Source organism: Macrotis lagotis, chromosome 1, assembly GCF_037893015.1.
Source record: "Macrotis lagotis isolate mMagLag1 chromosome 1, bilby.v1.9.chrom.fasta, whole genome shotgun sequence".
Lineage (NCBI taxonomy): Eukaryota > Metazoa > Chordata > Mammalia > Peramelemorphia > Peramelidae > Macrotis > Macrotis lagotis.
The window spans coordinates 323394258-323412759 of record NC_133658.1 but is presented as its reverse complement, the minus strand read 5'-3'; the positions used below and the strand labels follow the sequence as shown (position 1 = coordinate 323412759).

The 18502-nt window shown below is 37.3% G+C and overlaps 2 protein-coding genes across 7 annotated transcripts in view; one reads left to right on the top strand and one right to left on the bottom strand.

Annotated features, from left to right (window-relative positions):
• RALGPS1 (Ral GEF with PH domain and SH3 binding motif 1) overlaps positions 1 to 18502 on the top strand; it is a 749724-nt gene that overhangs the window by 321800 nt on the left and 409422 nt on the right. For all 6 annotated transcript variants that reach the window (XM_074211544.1, XM_074211540.1, XM_074211539.1 and 3 more), the window contains one exon: positions 5385 to 5511. In XM_074211544.1, coding sequence (XP_074067645.1) covers positions 5385 to 5511 — 127 coding nt within the window. The remainder of the gene's footprint in view (positions 1 to 5384; positions 5512 to 18502) is intronic.
• Positions 15469 to 18502, bottom strand: part of ANGPTL2 (angiopoietin like 2) — a 57599-nt gene continuing 54565 nt past the window's right edge. Inside the window, exon 6 of the mRNA XM_074211538.1 lies at positions 15469 to 17476. Within this exon, the coding sequence (XP_074067639.1) occupies positions 17277 to 17476 (200 nt within the window). The 3' untranslated portion in view covers positions 15469 to 17276. The remainder of the gene's footprint in view (positions 17477 to 18502) is intronic.

Below are 18502 nucleotides of genomic sequence, written 5' to 3'. Positions count from 1 at the left end.
ATATTGTCTGAGGTTACTTTGAATGGGATTTCTCTTTCTAGGTCTTTCTGCTGTATCTTGCTAGTCATATAGAAAAGTTGAGAATTTTTGAGGGTTTATTTTATATCATGTGACTTTGCTAAAGTTGCTAATTCTTTCTAGTAGTTTTTTGATGATTTGGGGGGGGATTCTCTAGGTATACCATCATGTCATCTGCAAAGAGTGAAAGTTTTGTCTCTTCCTTCCCAATTCTAATTCCTTCAATTTCTTTTTCTTCTCTAATTGCTGAAGCTAACATTTCTAATACAATATTGAATAGTAGTGATGATAATGAGCAGCCTTGTTTCACTCTTGCTTTTATTGAGAATGCCTCAAGCCTATCCCCATTGCATGTAATGCTTGATGATGGTTTCAGATAGATATTGCTTATTACTCTAAGGAACAAATCATTTATTCCTACACTTTCTAGTGTTTTTAGTAGGAATGCATGCTGTATTTTCTCAAAAGGTTTTTCAGCATCTATTGATATAATCATATGATTTCTGATAGGTTTTTTGTTGATATAATTAATTATACTAACAGTTTTTGTAATATTGAACCAAACCTGCATCCATGGAATAAATCCTACTTGGTCATAGCATATTATCCTAGTGATAACTTCCTGGTTTAGGTATAAGCACCATATTGGTGTCATAGAAAGAGTTAGACAGAGTTCTCTTCACTTATTTTTCCAGAGTTTATATAGAATTCGAACCAATTATTCCTTAAATGTTTGTTAGAATTCACTTTTGAATCCATTTAGCCCTGGAGATTTTTTCTTATGGAGTTCAATAATGGCTTGTTGAATTTCTTTTTCTGAATTAGGGTTGTTTAGGTTTTTGATTTCCTCTTCACTTAACCTAGGCAAATTATATTTTTGTAAATATTCATCCATTTCACTTAGATTGTCATAGAGTTGGGCAAAATAATTCCAAATTATTACTTTAATTTCCTCCTCATTGGTGGTGAGTTCACCTTTTTCATTTATGATACTAGTAATTTGGTTTTCTTCTTTCTTTTTTTTAAATCAAATTGACCAGAGGTTTATCACTTTTATTGTTTTTTTATAAAACCAACTCTTGGTTTTATTTATTAGTTCAGTAGTTTTCTTGCTTTCGATTTTATTAATTTCTCCTTTAATTTTTAGAATTTCTAATTTGTTATTTAATTGGGGAGGGTTTTAATTTGTTCCTTCTCTAATTTTTTTAGTTGCATATTTAGTTCATTGATTTCCTCTTTCTCCAATTTATTCATGTATTTCATGCATATTATTGCATGCATATTATTCATGCATTTAAATATATCTGTTGTTTCAGTATTGTCATTAACTAGTATGAAATAATTAATTCTTTCTATAATTTGTTGTTTGATCAACTCATTTTTTGAAATGAAGTTATTTAATTTCCATTTAGTTTTGGATATGTATCTCCCTGGTCCAGTATTGTATATGATTTTTATTGCATTATGATCTGAGAAAGATGTATTCACTATTTCTGCCTTTCTGCAGTTGATTATGTTCTTATATTTATATTATGTTTTTATGCCCTAGTACATGGTCACTTTTTGTGTAAGTGCCATGTACTACAGGAAAAAAAAGTACATTCCTTTCTATCCCCTTCAGTTTCCTCCATAAGTCTATCATATCTAGGTTTTTTTAAGCAATCTATTTATCTCCTTAACTTCCTTCTCGTTTATTTTATGGTTATATTTTCCTAAATCTGAGAGTGGGAGATTGAGGTGTCCCACTAGTAGAGTTTTGCTGTCCATGACTTCCTGTAGCCTTTCAACTTCTCCTCTAAGAATTTGGATGATATGTCATTGGGTGCATACGTAGTTAGTATTGAAATTACTTTATTGTCTATGGTACCTTTTAGGAGGATATAGTTTCCTTCCTTATCTCTTCTAACACTATCTGTTTTTGAAGCTGCTTTGTCTGAGATAAGGATTGCTACCCCTCTTTTTTCACTTCAACTGAAGCAAAATATATTTTGTTCCAACCTTTTACCTGTACTCTATGTATCTCTCTGCTTCAAATGAGTTTCTTGTAAGCAGTGTATCGTAAGATTCTAATTTTTAATCCACTCTGTTATTCATTTGCATTTTTAAGGGAGAGTTCATCCCATTCACATTCAAAATTATAATTATTAACTCTTTATTACCCTCCATGCTAGCTTACTTCTGTTTGTATTTTCCCCTTTTTTCCCTATATCCATATTCCCCAGTATTTTGTTTCTGGATATCACCCCCTTCAATGTGTTTTCCCTCCTATATCAACCCCCCTCCACTTTCTTTCCACTTTCCCCTTTTCCCCTTCTTCCCTCACTTCCTTCTGTTAGTTCCCCTTTTTCTCTCCCTCCACATCCCCTCCCTCCCCTTTTCCCCTTTTAATACTTGAAAGGTAAGATAAGTTTCTTAACTGAACTGAGTGTTTGTGTAAATTAACTTTAAACCAAGTCTTATGAGAGGAAGATTTAGCTGTTTCTCAGCTACTCCCTTCTTCCCCTCTATTACAATAGGTCTTTTGTGCCCCTCAATGTAATGAGTTTTACCCTATTCAATCTCCTCCATCCTCCTGTTTCCTTACTGTCCCCCCTTTTAAGGAGATATTGTTTCTAAATCATTCTATCTGAGTCACAGAAAAGTCATGAGTGTCCATCACTCCTGGCTAAGTATATTCTCTCTAATAGAATTACAGTTCACAAGAGTTATGACAATCTTTCTCTTAGGTGGGGATAAAGCCAGTTTCATCTTATTAGATATGTCTTTTCATGTGTCTCTTGAGCCTTCTGTTTGATGTCCAAATTTTCTACTAAGCTCTGTTTTTTTCATCAGGAAATGTTGGAAATCTTCCATTTGTTGAATGTCCTTCTTTTTCCCTGGAAGAGAAGGCTCAGCTTTGCTGGGTAATGGATTCTTGACTGCATTCCAATCTCCCTTCCTCTTTTGAATATCTCATTCCAGGCCCTCCTGTCCCTTAATGTTGATGCAGCCAGTTCCTCTATAATCCTTACTGTGTCTCTTTGCTCTATAAATTGTTTCTTTCTGGCTGCTTGCAGGATTTTCTCTTTTTTATCTGATAGTTCTGGAATTTGGCCACAACATTCCTTGGTGTTTTCATTTTAGGATCTCTTTCTGGAGGGGATTGATATATTCTTTCAATAAAGATTTTGTCTTCTGGTTCCATGATATCAGGGCAGTTTCATCACTAAATCCTGTATCCTGTAATATTAAGTCCAGGCTTTTTTTTTCTCTTTGGTGTTTTCAGGAAGAACTATAATTCTCAGGTTGTCTCTTCTCATTCTGTTCTCAAGGTCAGTGGTTTTGCTGATAAGGGGTTTTATATTTTCTTAATTTTTTTTTATTTTTTGGTTTTGTTTAACAGACTCTTGCTGTCTCATGAAGTCATTAGTTTCCACAGACTCCATTCTTTTTTTTAGAGAAGAATTTTCTTCATTTACCTTTTGCATCTCCTTTTCCAATCATTCAGTTCTATTTTTGAGTTTTCCATTTGACCATTTGAGGTTTGGAGAGAATTATTTTCTTTTTTGCATTTGTCCAGTTGGAAGTCTTTCTGTGCTGGAGACTAGATCATATTCTCCTCTGAGGTTCTAGGTCTCTCTGAGTTAGGGTCTTTTCCTTCTAGGAATTTCTCTATGGACCCTCCTTTTCTCTGACCTTTCTTCATTTTCCTAAGATTTTGTGTTGCCTAGGGGCCTGTTCACAGAGGTTTGCTGTTGAGATCCCCTGAGGCTTTACTGACTGGGTTTAGTAACATCTAGTGGGCTGACCAGTAGGTGTGTTGGTTGCTTTCTCTGGAGTGTCTGTGACCTTAATTTGAGACCCTCTCCCTAAGCCTAGAGGGGGTGGATGAAGCTGTTGAGTACTTTTATCTTTGTCCAATGGTGGGTTTTGCATTAGGACAAGGTAATTGCTCTCCCAATTCACAGATGGGGGAGGTCTGCTGCTCCTACCCTGGGGCAGAGGTGGGCTGTAATTGTGTTTCTGCTGGTAAGAGGCTTCAGCTGAAATGAAGATATGGCTGCAGCTCTCCTGCACTGGAACTCACCCTCCAGCTCTGTAGACAAGCTCCAGACTGTCAGTGCCACATCCAATGTCTCTGCTCCCTAGTTGCCCCTGTGGCCAATCAGGCTTGCCCTGCTTTTAGGCTTCCAGGCTCTAGTCCACGCCACCTATCAGGCTAGTGGAGCTCTCAGTCTCTGACCCTGTCCTTGTGCTCCCAGCAGAGTTTGCCCTCTGCAAACAGAGTCACCCATGATGCCAGAGGACAAACCTTGAGGTAGATCTTCTCATAGTTTCTCTTTCTGGGTTTTGTAGATCAGATTTCTGTTAGGTTTGTTTCATATTATATATGAGGGAAGATCAGGAGAGAAGATCAGGAGACTAGCACTGTACCTGTCTTCTCTCTGCCATCTTGGCTGGAAGTCAATATTATTTAAAAAAAAATTTTATTTAAGGAAATGGGGTTAAGTGGCTTGCCCAAGGCCACACAGCTAGGTAATTATTAAATGTCTGAGGCTAGATTTGAACTCAGTTATTCCTGACTCCAGGGCTGATGCTGTATCCACTGGGCCACCTAGCTGTTCCATATTGATATTATTCTGCTTAAGTTTAGATGTTTATTTTCATTTTAGCAAATTTCAAATAGTTCAAAGTTTATGATTCCATGCATGAATTTATTTTTTATTTTCTTTATTGCTTTGGTGTTGAGGTTTATTAATTTTGTAATAAAAATGATTTTAAAAATAAATGATGCTATTTGGGAATTGATTTTTGAGCTCTGAGAGCTGGAAGGAAACTTAGAGATAATTTAGTCCAGTCTCCTCATTTTATTAAGAGCAAATGTTTATTTATTTTTTGAGAGGCTCAGAGGGGTGAGGTGGTTTTCTGAAGGTCACACAGTTTGGCTCCAGGCAGGAGCCAAACCCAGATCTTCTGAATCAGAGCCCATTTCTGTGTCACAGTATAGCTAGGCCCCAATTAGTGTGAATAACAAATCTTCTGGAGTGGTCACCTATTTTGGAATTCACAGTACTATTCAAAGTTGTAATTTCGTAAAATATGGTACTCTGTTCCAGATCTACCTTGCAAATTCAAATATTACAACCATTTCATATCATTCCTTATTCACACTATTTGAGATCTACCTGTATCCAAGAAAGAGATAGTGCAAGTCAAGTTACCAAGTGTCCCATTTCTGAGCAAGGTATTATTCTATAAAAGAAAAACTTCCTGTATTCATGGTGGTATTTATTGTTGTTCTTGTTATCTTGAAAAAGTATTTCTTTTTGCCTTCCAGTCATGGTATTGCTCTCCTCACAAGTTTATTCTCTCTTTCTTTGCTCCAGCTTTTGAATCGAAAAGACAAGACCACTTTTGAGAAGCTGGATTACTTGATGTCTAAGGAAGATAATTATAAGAGGACTCGGGAATACATCCGAAGCCTGAAGATGGTTCCCAGTATTCCCTATTTAGGTAAGTGGCTAGGAATAGACTCTTCCTGATTGGAGAAACACATTCAGATTTCTATGAAATGTCTTGAAGTTTCTGATTCTCAAATTGTCAAGCACTCTATTATGATTGTGCCAGGTGAATAAGACCATGGACTAACTGAACTTCTTTGGGGAAAGAGAGGTTGCAGATATGATTCAAGTGGTAGTCTTGCTGGGAATAGCCTTTGGGAAGGGAGTTCTGTTTGTTGTATTGCACCTGAAAATAAAATGCTTTCTGTGTAAAGTGCAATGGGAAAAGAATGACCCAGGTTTGAATTATGGCTTTGTCACATTCCAACAGTGCAACTCTGAGCAAATCACAATATCCATGGTTTTTCAACTATCAAGTGATGAGTTTGGGCTCATAATCTCTAAAGTCTTTTCTAGTGTTTTCATTCTGTCATTCTATAATATGGATTCCTACTTCCCAGAGCTCCTGAGAAGTTAGACTTTTTATCATCACTTGAACAAAGAAACTTTGTTGTTCAGATTAATTTAGCAAATAATTATCAAGCATCTACTTTTTGCAAGATACTTTGTCAATATATGGATATACATATATGTGCATAAAGTTACACACATATGTTTGGTTACTGAGACAAAAATGAAAGTCTACTGCAGATAGAGCATATACACACAAATGGATAAATGTAGACTATTTTAAGGGAAATATGCTAATGACTGAAGACCAGAAAAGGTCTGTTGTGGCAGCTTCACTTTTTTTTAAGAAAGATTTTATTTATTTTGAGTTTTACAGTTTTTTCCCTAATCTTGCTTCCCTCCCCCCACCTCCCACAGAAGGTAGTCTGTTAGTCTTTACATTGTTTCCATAATATACATTGATCTAAGTTGAATGTGATGAAAGAGAAATCATATGCTTAAGGGAAAAAATTAAGTATAGGAGATAGCAAAATTACATAATAAGATAATTTTTAAAAAATCAAAAGTAATAGTCTTTGGTCTTTGTTCAAACTCCACAATTCTTTCTCTGAACATAAATGGTATTCTCCATCGCAGATATCCCAAAATTGTGCCTGATTGTTGCACTGATGGAATGAGCAAGTCCAACAAGGTTGATCATCACCCCCATGTTGCTGTTAGGGTGTACAGTGTTTTTCTGGTTCTGCTCATCTCACTCAGCATCAGTTCATGCAAATCCTTCCAGGCTTCCCTGAATTCCCATCCCTCCTGGTTTCTCATAGAACAATAGTGTTCCATGACATGCATATACTACAGTGTTAAGCCATTTCTCAATTGGAGGACATTGACTTAATTTCCAATTCTTTGTGTGATAGCTTCTTGAACTGTGCTTTGAAGGAAGGTACAAGGCAGAGGAAAGGAGTGTTTTCAGAACACTTGTGAAAGGGCCCAGAGATGGAGGTAGAATATCATGAACAAGGGAGAAGTTATGAGGACATTTTGTCTGAAGCAGTGAATGTGTACAGGGGAGCAATATGAAAGGAAACTGGAGAGGTTGGTGAAAACAAGACTGTAAAGGGCTTTAAATGTCAGGCTAAGGATTTTGCATTTTATCCTCCAAGAAAGAGAGCTAGAGAAGATTTCTGAATAGTAAGATGACATAGTCATAATCAGTGTTTTAGGGTGATCAGTTTGGCAGTTATTTGCATAATGAATTAGAGGTGGAAGGGCTGGAGACAGAAACCAATTAAGAATTGCAATGATCCTGGTGAGAAGTGATGAGACTTGAATTAAGGCAAAGACTTTGTGAGTGGAGAGAAGAGCACAAGTGCCATAGATGTCATGAAGCATCAACAAGAACTTGCAGCTGCTTGATTAGGGAAATGGGGGAGTTGGAATCAAGGGATGGGGAAAAATAAATGATGACTCCAAGGTTGTGAATTCAGGTGACTGGAATAATTGTGGTGGTTTTAACAGAAATCAGATTTTGTGAAGGAGGAAATACAATGATTACTGCCTTGAATCAATTGATTTTGAGATTCTTCCAGTTCACACAGAAATAGATGTCCATAGAGCAGTTGGCAACATGGACTGAAGTTACATAGAGAGTCTAGAGATGGATTTGAGAGTCTTCTACATAGGGATGATCATTGAACCTATGAGATTTGTGGAAAGAAGAGAAGAAAGTCTAGGGGAGATCTATCCTTTTGTACCTTTGTTTATAGCTGAAGGTCTAAGCTAAGTCTTTCTCATTTGTACTTTCTGAGGCTCTTATTGCCAGGGCTTCTGGTCAGAGAATGGGTCAGAGAAAGAGGAGAGGGGTGCCTGAACAGAGTTTCAGGGGAAAAGGTCTCAGCACACAGTTTCCAACTGCCAAAAAACAATAAAAAAAGAAGTAGTATGATGGAAAGAACATTGAACTTGAGGTCATAGGATCTGGCTTCCAATTCAGATTCTACTAGTCCCATCTATGTGACTTTAAACAATTTACTCTAGGGCTCAGTTTCCTTCTCAGTAAATTGAGAAGCTTGAACTGGGTGGTACAGTGGATAAAGTGTTGGCTTAGACTTGAGTTCAAATCCTGCCAAAAGCACTGACTAACTGTGCATCCCCAGGCAAGTTATTTATTTTTTTTTAAAACCTCAGAGTCCTAATCTATAAATTGGGGGTAATAGGTTGCACAAGGTTGTTTCAAGGGTCAAATCAGATAATATATGTGGGGCACTTCATGAACATTAAAGTGCTGTATAATACCATCATTAACATTAATTATTATTATTATTATTATTGGATCAAGCAATTTTAAGGCCTTTCTAACTCTAATGCCATTATTACCACTGTTATTAGTAATAGTAACTCACATTCCTCTCTAGATAGATATAGATTATAAGATCACATTTCTATAACAATTTTCTAATAATATACAAGCCTGGAAGGTAGCATCTCTAAAGAGACTTATTACTCAAATCCCATGATTTGCCTTTCCTTAGAATTCCTTCTTTTTCAATGATTTCATTTTGTATATTTTGAGAAAATTAAATATCCCTGAATCCTAATAACCTGAAATAACAAACAGTAGCATCTCCTCTGGCCTATAAAATGCTCCTTGGCATCGGCACTGTCACATCTGCTAATGTGCTTACAGCTGAAAGGCCTCTTTAGTTTCTGTCTTCTTCTGTTTTAAGAATTTTTACTTATATTGGTAGAAGCAATAGGATCTGGTGACCACAGGTAAAATCATTCATTCTGTGGTTTCATCAGGAGGTGAAGCCAAGTTTTCCATGAGCTCGTATAAGGTACAATTGTTTAGCTTCACACTGACTAGTGAAGCAGAGACAACTAGATAAGAAAGAATGAGAGCAGGACAAACAGGGACTGTGAAATGAGAATATTTTTATGTTTTCTCCTTCTGGGGTGCCTTTGGGGTAGATGCTTCAGTGGCTTCAAAAGCCCATTAAGAGTAAATGCTTTTTCAAATAGTTCAGATGAAAGCCCCCTCCCCCACCCACACCCCCAACTTGTGTTTCTATCCTCTGCTGTTATTGTCTGTGTCTTCCTACAGATCTTTCATTGAGAGAGAATACATTCAACATGATAGATGATCATCCTCTGGCCTTTTAATATCATGGGGGTGTGGGAGATCCTTGTGGTATAATGAATAGAAGGAGCCCTAGCTCAATAGTCAGAAGGGTAATTGGGCTCAAACTTCACCTTTAGCACTATTTGTGTAATCTATTCAGGGCTCAGTTTCTCATCTCTGAAATAGAATGGATCTGGGGGCAGATGGACTCAGAAGTCCTTTCCAGTTCTAGAACCATGATCAGTACTGTCTTGAAGCACAGAATTTTAGATGAACTTGATTTTAGAGCTCAACTCATCTAAGAAATCCTCTCCCTCTTTAGTTTTCCTGACTTGCTGGATCAGCTATCCTTTGCTTGAGAAACTCTAGGGAAGAAGAGGTTACCACCCCTAGAGGCAGCCTATTGGACAACTCTCATTGTTAAGAAGTTTTTCCTTAACAGTAAGCCAAAATCTGTCTTTCTTCAACTTGTACCCATTACTCGTAATGTTGCCCTCTTAAGTCCAAGCATGATAACTCAAATACCTCTTTCTGGTCAGTGCTTCAAATTTCGGTAAAATGATGTAGATGGGGAGAAACATTCTTGGTACACTACCCCTTGAAGAAGTAGGGCTTCCTCTGCTTGACCAACCTGTCCAACTTGGGAGAGTGGTTTCAATAAACTTTTCCTCTTGAAAGAATGTTTTACCCTCCCACCCCACCTCCCTTGAAAGGATGTGTTTATCTAAAGAGGAGAAGTTACATAATTCCTGGAAAAGCACATTATAGGAAAAAATGCCTGAAACTTGACCATTCCTTTTTTCCTTGGCAGAGTTCCCTCTGCCGCTCTTCATTTTCTCTTAAATTATATTTGGGGAGCAGCAACTGGCCTCATTTAGATTTTTCATGCTGGGTTGGTCAGCCTCACCAGCAGAGTTCAAAAGCTGCTTAAGCTGTATATTTCTAGGGCTTGTGTTTTGGTCACAATTTAAAAAAAAACAACAATTTCATGGAAAGTGCTCAAGTAGCAAACTTTCCAAAGGGAATGTGTCCTTTCTTGCCGTAAGGAAGCTTTCCGATGTTGTGCAGTTGGGAGGGTGTTCCTAGCCCAGGAAGCAAAAGGCTCAGTTCATTTTTCCACATGCTCCAGAGCCTGTTGGCTCCATGCTCTTGTGTGCAGTCCACGTGCTGACAGTCTCTTGCAACATGGCTTGAAAAACATGGTAGTGTGGGCACGTGTGTTTTTTTTTTAATCTCCTTTTGCAATTGATGTATCTTCCAAGTTGCTTCAAAACACTGGAGTCCCTGCAAAAGAATGTTTTGATCATTACTGACTGGTTTCTTCATTCAGCAGGGGTGCATGTAGTACATCCTGAATAGAAGGCATTATGGGGGATGAAACAATTTCAATCTTCAAGAAGCTTTTAGTCTGTCAGGGGAACTGACAAGAAGGAATAGAGTGTAAATTATAGTTTTATAGGTGAAGAAGAAGAGTAAAAAGTGCTTTCAGTGTCCATGTTGGAGAATTTACTTCCTTCCACCTGGGAGGTTCAAAGAAGACTTTGTGGAAGAAAAATCTTAAAGACAGAGAGTACCCTGGAACCCCAAAAAGAAAATTATTAGAAACTCATAGGATTTAGAGTAGTAGGGGGCCTTATAATCATATGGTCTGGCCCCTTCCTTTTATAGATAAGAAAACTGAGACCCAAAGATATTATCTGACTTACTTGAGGTCATAAAGGTTATAAACAGAAGAGCTTGGATTCAGACCCAGATTCTGATTCAAAATCCAAAGATAGGGAGTAATTAATAGAAACATTTGACTAGATTCTAGAGACTGGAAAAGCTAATGATTGAGATGAAAATATGAAATGGAATAATGGAATAATGAAATGGAACCCCAATATGGAAGACCCTAAAGTCCAGGCTTTAGAGACTGGATTTTATTCAAGAAATAATGGGGAGTTGAATTGAATTGAATTGAATGTTTTTGAGTAGAGGAATGACATGATCAGAGCAGTGAATTGGAAGATTATTACTCTGACAATATTTTAGAATAGGGTCAAATGGGAAAGATGGGAGGCAAGGAGATCTATTAGAAAGTTTTTGCTATAGTTCTAGGCAAGAGATAATGAGCTTATGAAAGAATGTAGGAGCATAGAAGAATAGAGAAAAGGGGTCAGATATAGGAGATAATCACAACAGGTAGGTTTGAGACAAATGAAAAGAAGAATACCTCTGAGATTGGATTCTTGGTTACTAAGGAGGAGAATATGACGATGCCATTGATAAACACTGAGAAATATGATAAAATGGCCCCAGCTCAGTTACCGGAAGGAGGTGGCATGGTGGATAGAGACTAGCCCTGGTGTCAGGACAAACTGTGTTCAAAATGTTCAGAAACTTAACCCTTACTAGTTCTGGGGCCTTGGGCAAGTCATTTAACCCTAATTGTCTTACATCTTGCCATCTCCAGTCATCCTGATCCATAGCTGGCCATTGGATCCACATGGCTCTGGAGGAGAAACTGAGGCTGGTGACTTTGCATAGCATCCCTCTCACTCAAGTCCAGTTTGTGTGCATGTCATGACATCACCTCTGATGTCATGGTCTTCGAGATTGAAAGAAAGAATCCTCATTCTGGATATGCTGTAGCTATAAGGGTTTTTTTTATGAATTGTGGCAAAAATATTGCAGTCTTCAGGATTTTCTCATCCCCAAGGTTCATGTTATGATAGGGAAGTAATTAGTAATTGATAATCCAGGTCCCAAATGTCCAGAAAGACTTCTGGTGAAGTAAATTTTAAAAATCTTTATAAATAACTTCTGTATGTTCAATATAAGGAATAAAAAGATGAAAATATGCATCCTTTTTCCTCAGAGAGATTAGAGTCTAATAGGCATATAGTAAAGTATGCCCTTAAGTATACTTTAGTAGGGACTATAATAGGGACAAAGGTGAGATTAAGACAAAGGGCTTCAAGAAAATTTGAATAGAAAGAACTCACTCTCCTCTGGGATAACAGTTAAGAAATTTTTTTGGTCTCAATATTCCTTTTCACTCTTAAAAGATTATGGAGGGACACCCCTTCCTCACTTGAAAGAGTTTTTGTTTATGTATGTATTATCTATCATTATGTATTGTTATTAGAAATAAAAATATTTTTGAATTATTAGGAAAATAATTTTTACTTTACAGATACCCTGAAGGGGTCTTGAGGGCCCTCAAGGGTTCCCTTACTATAATATAGGAACTTGCTCTGAGAGGATCAAAGAAGGCTTAATTGTAGAGGTAATACCTCAACTGGGCCATGAAGGAAGAGAAAGATTTCAAGATGGAATCTATAGGTTTGGGCTTTTGTCTGTTCCTTGCCAGTCAAGGTAGGGCATTCCTTCCCTTGAACCATTCCCTTATACTCTGCCTGGGAGTGATAGAAATTCCACAGGCCTGGACATGCTTCACTATAACCATGACCCTGCAGACTTAGTTTTCACTGCAAGTTCCTGGATCTTATTATGACCTGGCAAACTTGTAAGAACTAATATTAAAGACTAAAACTCCTGCCCAGGGTTCATATTTATCAGTACCACAGATTGAAATGTTTCTTTATGCTCTGTGGGCAGACTTATATGCCTCACCTACCTTAGATCCCAGGTTCACCAGGCTAGTCTACCCTACCTGAGATAGTCAATGAAAGCCCATCAGAACTGTGGACCATTTGAAACAAATGGTACTCATTCTTCCTCATGTACCACCATGACCTGTCTAAATCATGTCTGATTTGGCCTGGATATGACTCTTCTTGAACTCTTTGCTTGGAGCCTATACCTGTCCCTATGACCCTAAAGACCCTGAAGCCCCTGGGCTTCTCTTTCTGAAATGGTTGCAGCACAGACTAGTCCCCATTTCCTACCAGTTACCATGTTTTTGAACTTTTATGAATGTCTCCATCACCTTCCCTTAAGGACAGGGGCTATCTTTTTAATTTTAATTGTATTCATATCCTCAGTGTTTTAACAGAATGCCTGGTACATGGTAGATAATAAACAGCTGTTTATTGATTGACTGACTGACTGAGGAACTACATATGAATTCTGGGTATTTCCACTTGCTAACCATGGACAGGGTCCTTTTCCTCTCTGGGCCCATTTCTACCTCTTTAAAGTGAAGGCATTAGACTGATGACCTGAAATGCTATAATCCAATAGTAAAAGGTTCCTGAGATCCTATGACAGACTGACTCCCCTATTATACTTTTGGAAAAGTAGATGTAGCTCTCATTCCTTATGTTAGGAGATGATACATTAAATATTTATGCTTGGGGCGGCTAGGTGGCGCAGTGGATAAAGCACCGGCCTTGGAGTCAGAAGTACCTGGGTTCAAATCTGGTCTCAGACACTTAATAATTACCTAGCTGTGTGGCCTTGGGCAAGCCACTTAACCCCATTTGCCTTGCAAAAAACTTTAAAAAAAGTATTTATGCTATGCTAGGTGCTGGAGAATTTACATTTTTATAAGACACTCCTCTTGGAGTTAATAGTCTAGTGGAGGTATTTGACATGTAGATAATTTACTTGTATAAGCATTTATTATGAGACTATTTTTAAGTGCACTGTGATAGAATCTAGGGGAAATATAAAATAATAGATAACCTTTATAGTAACCTATGTTAATTTAATGCTTTAAGATGGAATACTTTCCTCACATCAGTCCTTTGAAATAGGTGATGTAAGTTCCTCATTTTACAATTAGGCAACTGAGCCTGAGAAAGGCTATATGAACCCATGGTAAGTATTGTATCCTGTTCTGGAACCCAGATCCTAAGTTCCAGTGTAATATTCTTTCCATGTTTCATATTGCACATAATTCATGGAGGAGTTAGCTTTTGAGCTGACCCAAACCCATTAGCAGGGTAACAATTCTTGTACTGCTGAGTTAGGACATATGACTTATGAATATACTTGTACTCAGAAGTTCTACCATTGTATGAGTCACTTTCTTATGTTATATTTGTAGTGCTTACCCTAGCTATAATAGATTTAGAAAGTCCTGGCAATTTCATTGGTGCTGGTGTTTTTAGGACTAAAACATCTTTATACAAGGGCAGTCTTATTGTTAAAGGATGAGTCAGAAGGGATCCTTTTTGCCACAAGAATGTCTGTAACAAGGACTTCTCTGAATTTGAAATTTGAAAGATCTTTATAATTCTATTCCTCCACTTTCATGACCTTTCTATTCTCTGGAATCAGAGCAGAAGCTTCTTCCAACTGCCTTCTACCAAGAGATCTCTCTTTACTGCCATCTGTAGGTCTGTTTTCAGCATGGGGCATTTCAGCAGCCTGATTAGAGAGTCCCATCCCAGAATCTCCAGGCTAAAAGGCCATTTTTAATTGGCAAAAGGAATTGATTTCTATTATTCCTTTAAAAGAAAGGAGAAAAACAATTATCCCTGTCACCTGTACAGCTATCTAGTAGATTTCATTCTTAGATCTTGAGTATCATACATACATGTCTGAGCCAGAGCTGGAGGTCCTCTAAGAGTAACTTTTCAGAAAAAAAAGCCCTTCCTACCTCCAGTTCTTCAGGGGCATGGGATGAGGGAGTAGTCTGAGTAGATTACAAACTTGATATGAGCCAAAAGTGAGATAAGGCTACAAAAACGAATTTAGTCTTGGACTCTGTTTAAAATGGTATAGTATCCAGTAAAGGGAAAGAATAGTTCCATTATAATCCACCCTTATCAAGACATTATCTGGAGCACTATGTTTAAAAGTGGGTATCACATCTTAAGAATGGTATTACTATCTGGAGTATGTTAAGAGAAAAGTGATTACCATGATAAAAGGACTGGAAACTTTGACATCTAAGGATAAGTTGAAGGAATGAGGGATTTTAGCCAGAGAAGACAGAATTTGGAGGGGATCAGCATGATAGCTTTAAAAGTATTTAAAGAGCTATTTATTTTGCTAGAATAGACAGAACTCTGTGAAGTGGATGAATAAGGAGAGTTATATTTAGATGTAAAGTAAGCAAACATTTCCTAGCAATTAAAACTTCTCCAAAATTGGAAAGGTTACCTTGGTAGATAATGGGCTCCCCCTTGACAGAGGTCCCCACATGACGTCACACTTGTAGAGTATGTTATAGTGAAGATTCTTGTCCAAGTTGAGACTGGACTGGAAGAACTCTGGTTCCTTTTGACTCTGAATTGCTACGATTCTATGAAGAAGCATCTAAAATCCTAGGGCACCTAGACTCGAATAAAGGTGCCATAATACTGTAAATCTAGAGAAATTTTTCAGATAATTTTATTGAAAAATTCACACATCTTGCTTCTTTTAATGACCCATCTGAATTAATGCCAAAAGACCTCCTCTACATTTCTATCTCATTTCCTGTTTTTATTTGAAAAAGATCTTATAGGTTAAGTATTTGAAATGACTTTTAAAATAATAAGACACCATATGAATACATCAAAATAGCATTTGTGGATTTTTATTGCAGATTTGTGTCATTACAAGGATAATTTGATAATATATTAAAACCCTACTTTTTATATATACACAACACATGCTACATCAGACATCACTTTAATACACATCATACATTTTTTTAAAGAAATACTGAGGTAATAAGGGGAACAGGCACACACACATGTATGTACAGTATATAATAAGGCATGGGGAACTCACAGATTTATTATATGATATGGTGAATTGCCAAGAGCTTCACTAATTGTTAGCCCATCATATTATTTTGTTTTGCAACATGTCCTAAGATAACATTTAGCTAGAAAATTACATCAGCTGGCAAGATTGATAGGGTCAAGTTTCTATAACGCAGTTGTGCTCTTTATAAACAAATTGGCAAATTCCGTATTGGATAGGGCAGGCAAATTAACTGAATAGTCTTATTCCTGATGACATAGCTTTCTCAGAGTAAAGTAATCTTGTATCTAGAGATCAGGCATCAGTGTTTTGTTGGTATTATCCACTGGTGTTCAAGACCTGGTAGTTTGTTTTTGTTTTTTGTCTGGAGCCATTTTTTGGCATTTAAACCAAGATAAGACTGACTGAACTTAGATACAAGACATGATGGAAGGTGTAGGCTATTATTTGTGTGAAGGATGAAATGATGCATCGGCCAAACTATGAATGAAAATTCACTCTTGAGCCATGGAGTAGGTGGTTAAGATTATAGCACTGACTTCTTTCCTGACCAGAAGCCTGGGCCCTAGCCCACTTCCTGTTCAAGTGTTTAGGAGTCCTAAGACTTCATTCTGAAAGAATTCCTTGACCAGAAAGCACTGCTAAGAGAAGTATGGAGCCTGTATGGTTATAAGAAATGGAGAAATGTAGTTAAAGAACAGTAGCAATTATTGAGAAGGGAAAAAGATCTGCGCCTTATCATGCTGAAAGAAAAGAAAGATGATGAGGATGCAACAAGGAAAACAGAAAAATTAAGTTTAGAAATGGAAAGAAAGTCCCTGAAGCTTGGTTGAATACCAACAGGATGCCTTGATAGAGAAAGCTGAGAACCTGTTGTAACTGAGACATTAATACTAAGAACCATTAAAACATAGCATCTCAGAGTTGGAAGGAACTTCAGAGGTCATCTAGTACAATGAGTGTCTTTGAATGATAGACACACATTCACTTGTTGGACTATTCAAGTGCATCCTTTCTCAATTTGAGATAATGAAGCATAAATTGAGTTTAATCTCACTAGTAGGTGATTGTTGGTTTGACCAATGCTGTACATTGTTTCAAAGGAGATAGTTTCTTGTGATGAGAATAATTGATCAGTTTGTAGTAGCCCAAACACCTGAGAACTGAAACCATATGTGTATGTAGATTTACATATACACGTGTGTAATAGTATATGTTAAAATATACACTCAGGTAAAATAAAAAATATTCTACTGTTGTATTCCCAGGATTGAGAGCTAATTCATTAGAAAAGCTATCTGTAGTCTTACCCTTTTCCTCTTCTGTCTATAAGAGTGGGCTATATTAGTTGCTTCCTGGCATGAAGAAAGGTCTCACGGGCAGAGAATACTGCATCTTTTGAATTCAGTTATCTGTAGCAATGATTTATGAAAATTGGATGCAGCAACAAGTCCTTGCTTCCTTGTAACAAATCTCAAAGACATGGCATCATGGCATTCCAGGCTACAGAAGAGATGATTTCTGGAGAGTTTGTTCAGCTTTTGCTCAGGCTGAGTGGTGGCAGATGGGAGTCCAAGACTGAAAGCGAGGAGGTTGTTTTTTTAGTGGAACGTGTTGGGATTTGGTCTAATCATCATCACCACTTTCTTAAGAGAATAAGACCCTCCTCGGAATTCAGCCCAATAAACTCCATCCTGATAGCGACTGCGGTAATGTCCTCCTCGGTACCAAACCCCATTGAGATTTGAATGGGCACAGGCATTGTACCACCAACCTCCTTTCTGGTAATGAGCACAATTTCCTGGTGGAAAAGCAAAAAAAAATGAGAGATGTATGCACAAAGAACAGTATATTTAAACTAGTTGCTCTTTTCTATGTGTAATGAGGTAGACTCTTGAAATAAATTAAATTAAAAAGAAAAAGGTCAGATTCTCCTACCCTCACATAAACATGGGATAGTCTTCCCAGCTTAACATGGAAATGGGAAAGTCCCCAGAAATTATTTAGGAATATAAAGATGAATAATAATGCAAGGAGATTATAGTCCAGTAGCAGGATATGTCATGTGTATGAGGAAGTGAACCATGAAGGAGAATGTGATGGAGCAAAAGGGAAATCCAAACAAAGTGATCCATGGAATCAAAGGAAATTCCATCTGGAGAGAGTCAGGTAAGTGTTTACAGAAAAGGGGTGAGGATTTAAACAGGCAGAGTTGAGGAGGGAGTGTGTTCATAGAATATAAAATCATAAATTTCTAACTCAGTGTGGCCTTGGAAGCCTTCTGGTCCAATTCCTTCATTTTACAGATGGAGAACTTATGTTCAGACAATTTTAGTGCCTTATCCAAGATTAACTGGTATTAAGCAGCAGACCTGGGCTTAGAACTCAGTTCTCAGAATCTGGTCCTAGTCTCACTGTACTATGGTGCTGATCCTGACTTGGAGAAGAGTTTGGGTGTTTGCAGGTATGAGAGGACAGGTCAAGAAGGGGGGAAATTAATAACCTACTTCTGCTAGAATCAAGGAGATATAAGCTCTTTCACGGGTGGAAACATAGTTTGTATTACTAATGTCTTGTACAATGACTGTGTTCAGTATTTAATAAATTATTATTGATTCATTAGCTGTTATGGAATGTCTAAAAGGGAGAAATAAAATGATTACTATCATTTAGCAAACATCATTGATGTTATACTCTATGTGGAGTTTAGTTCTGGGAAAAGTACAAAGTTAGATCAAATGTGGACCCTGACTCTCATGGAGCTTAACTGAGGGACAAAATACAATGAATCAAATAACTAGAATACATTTGAAATTTATAAAATAAA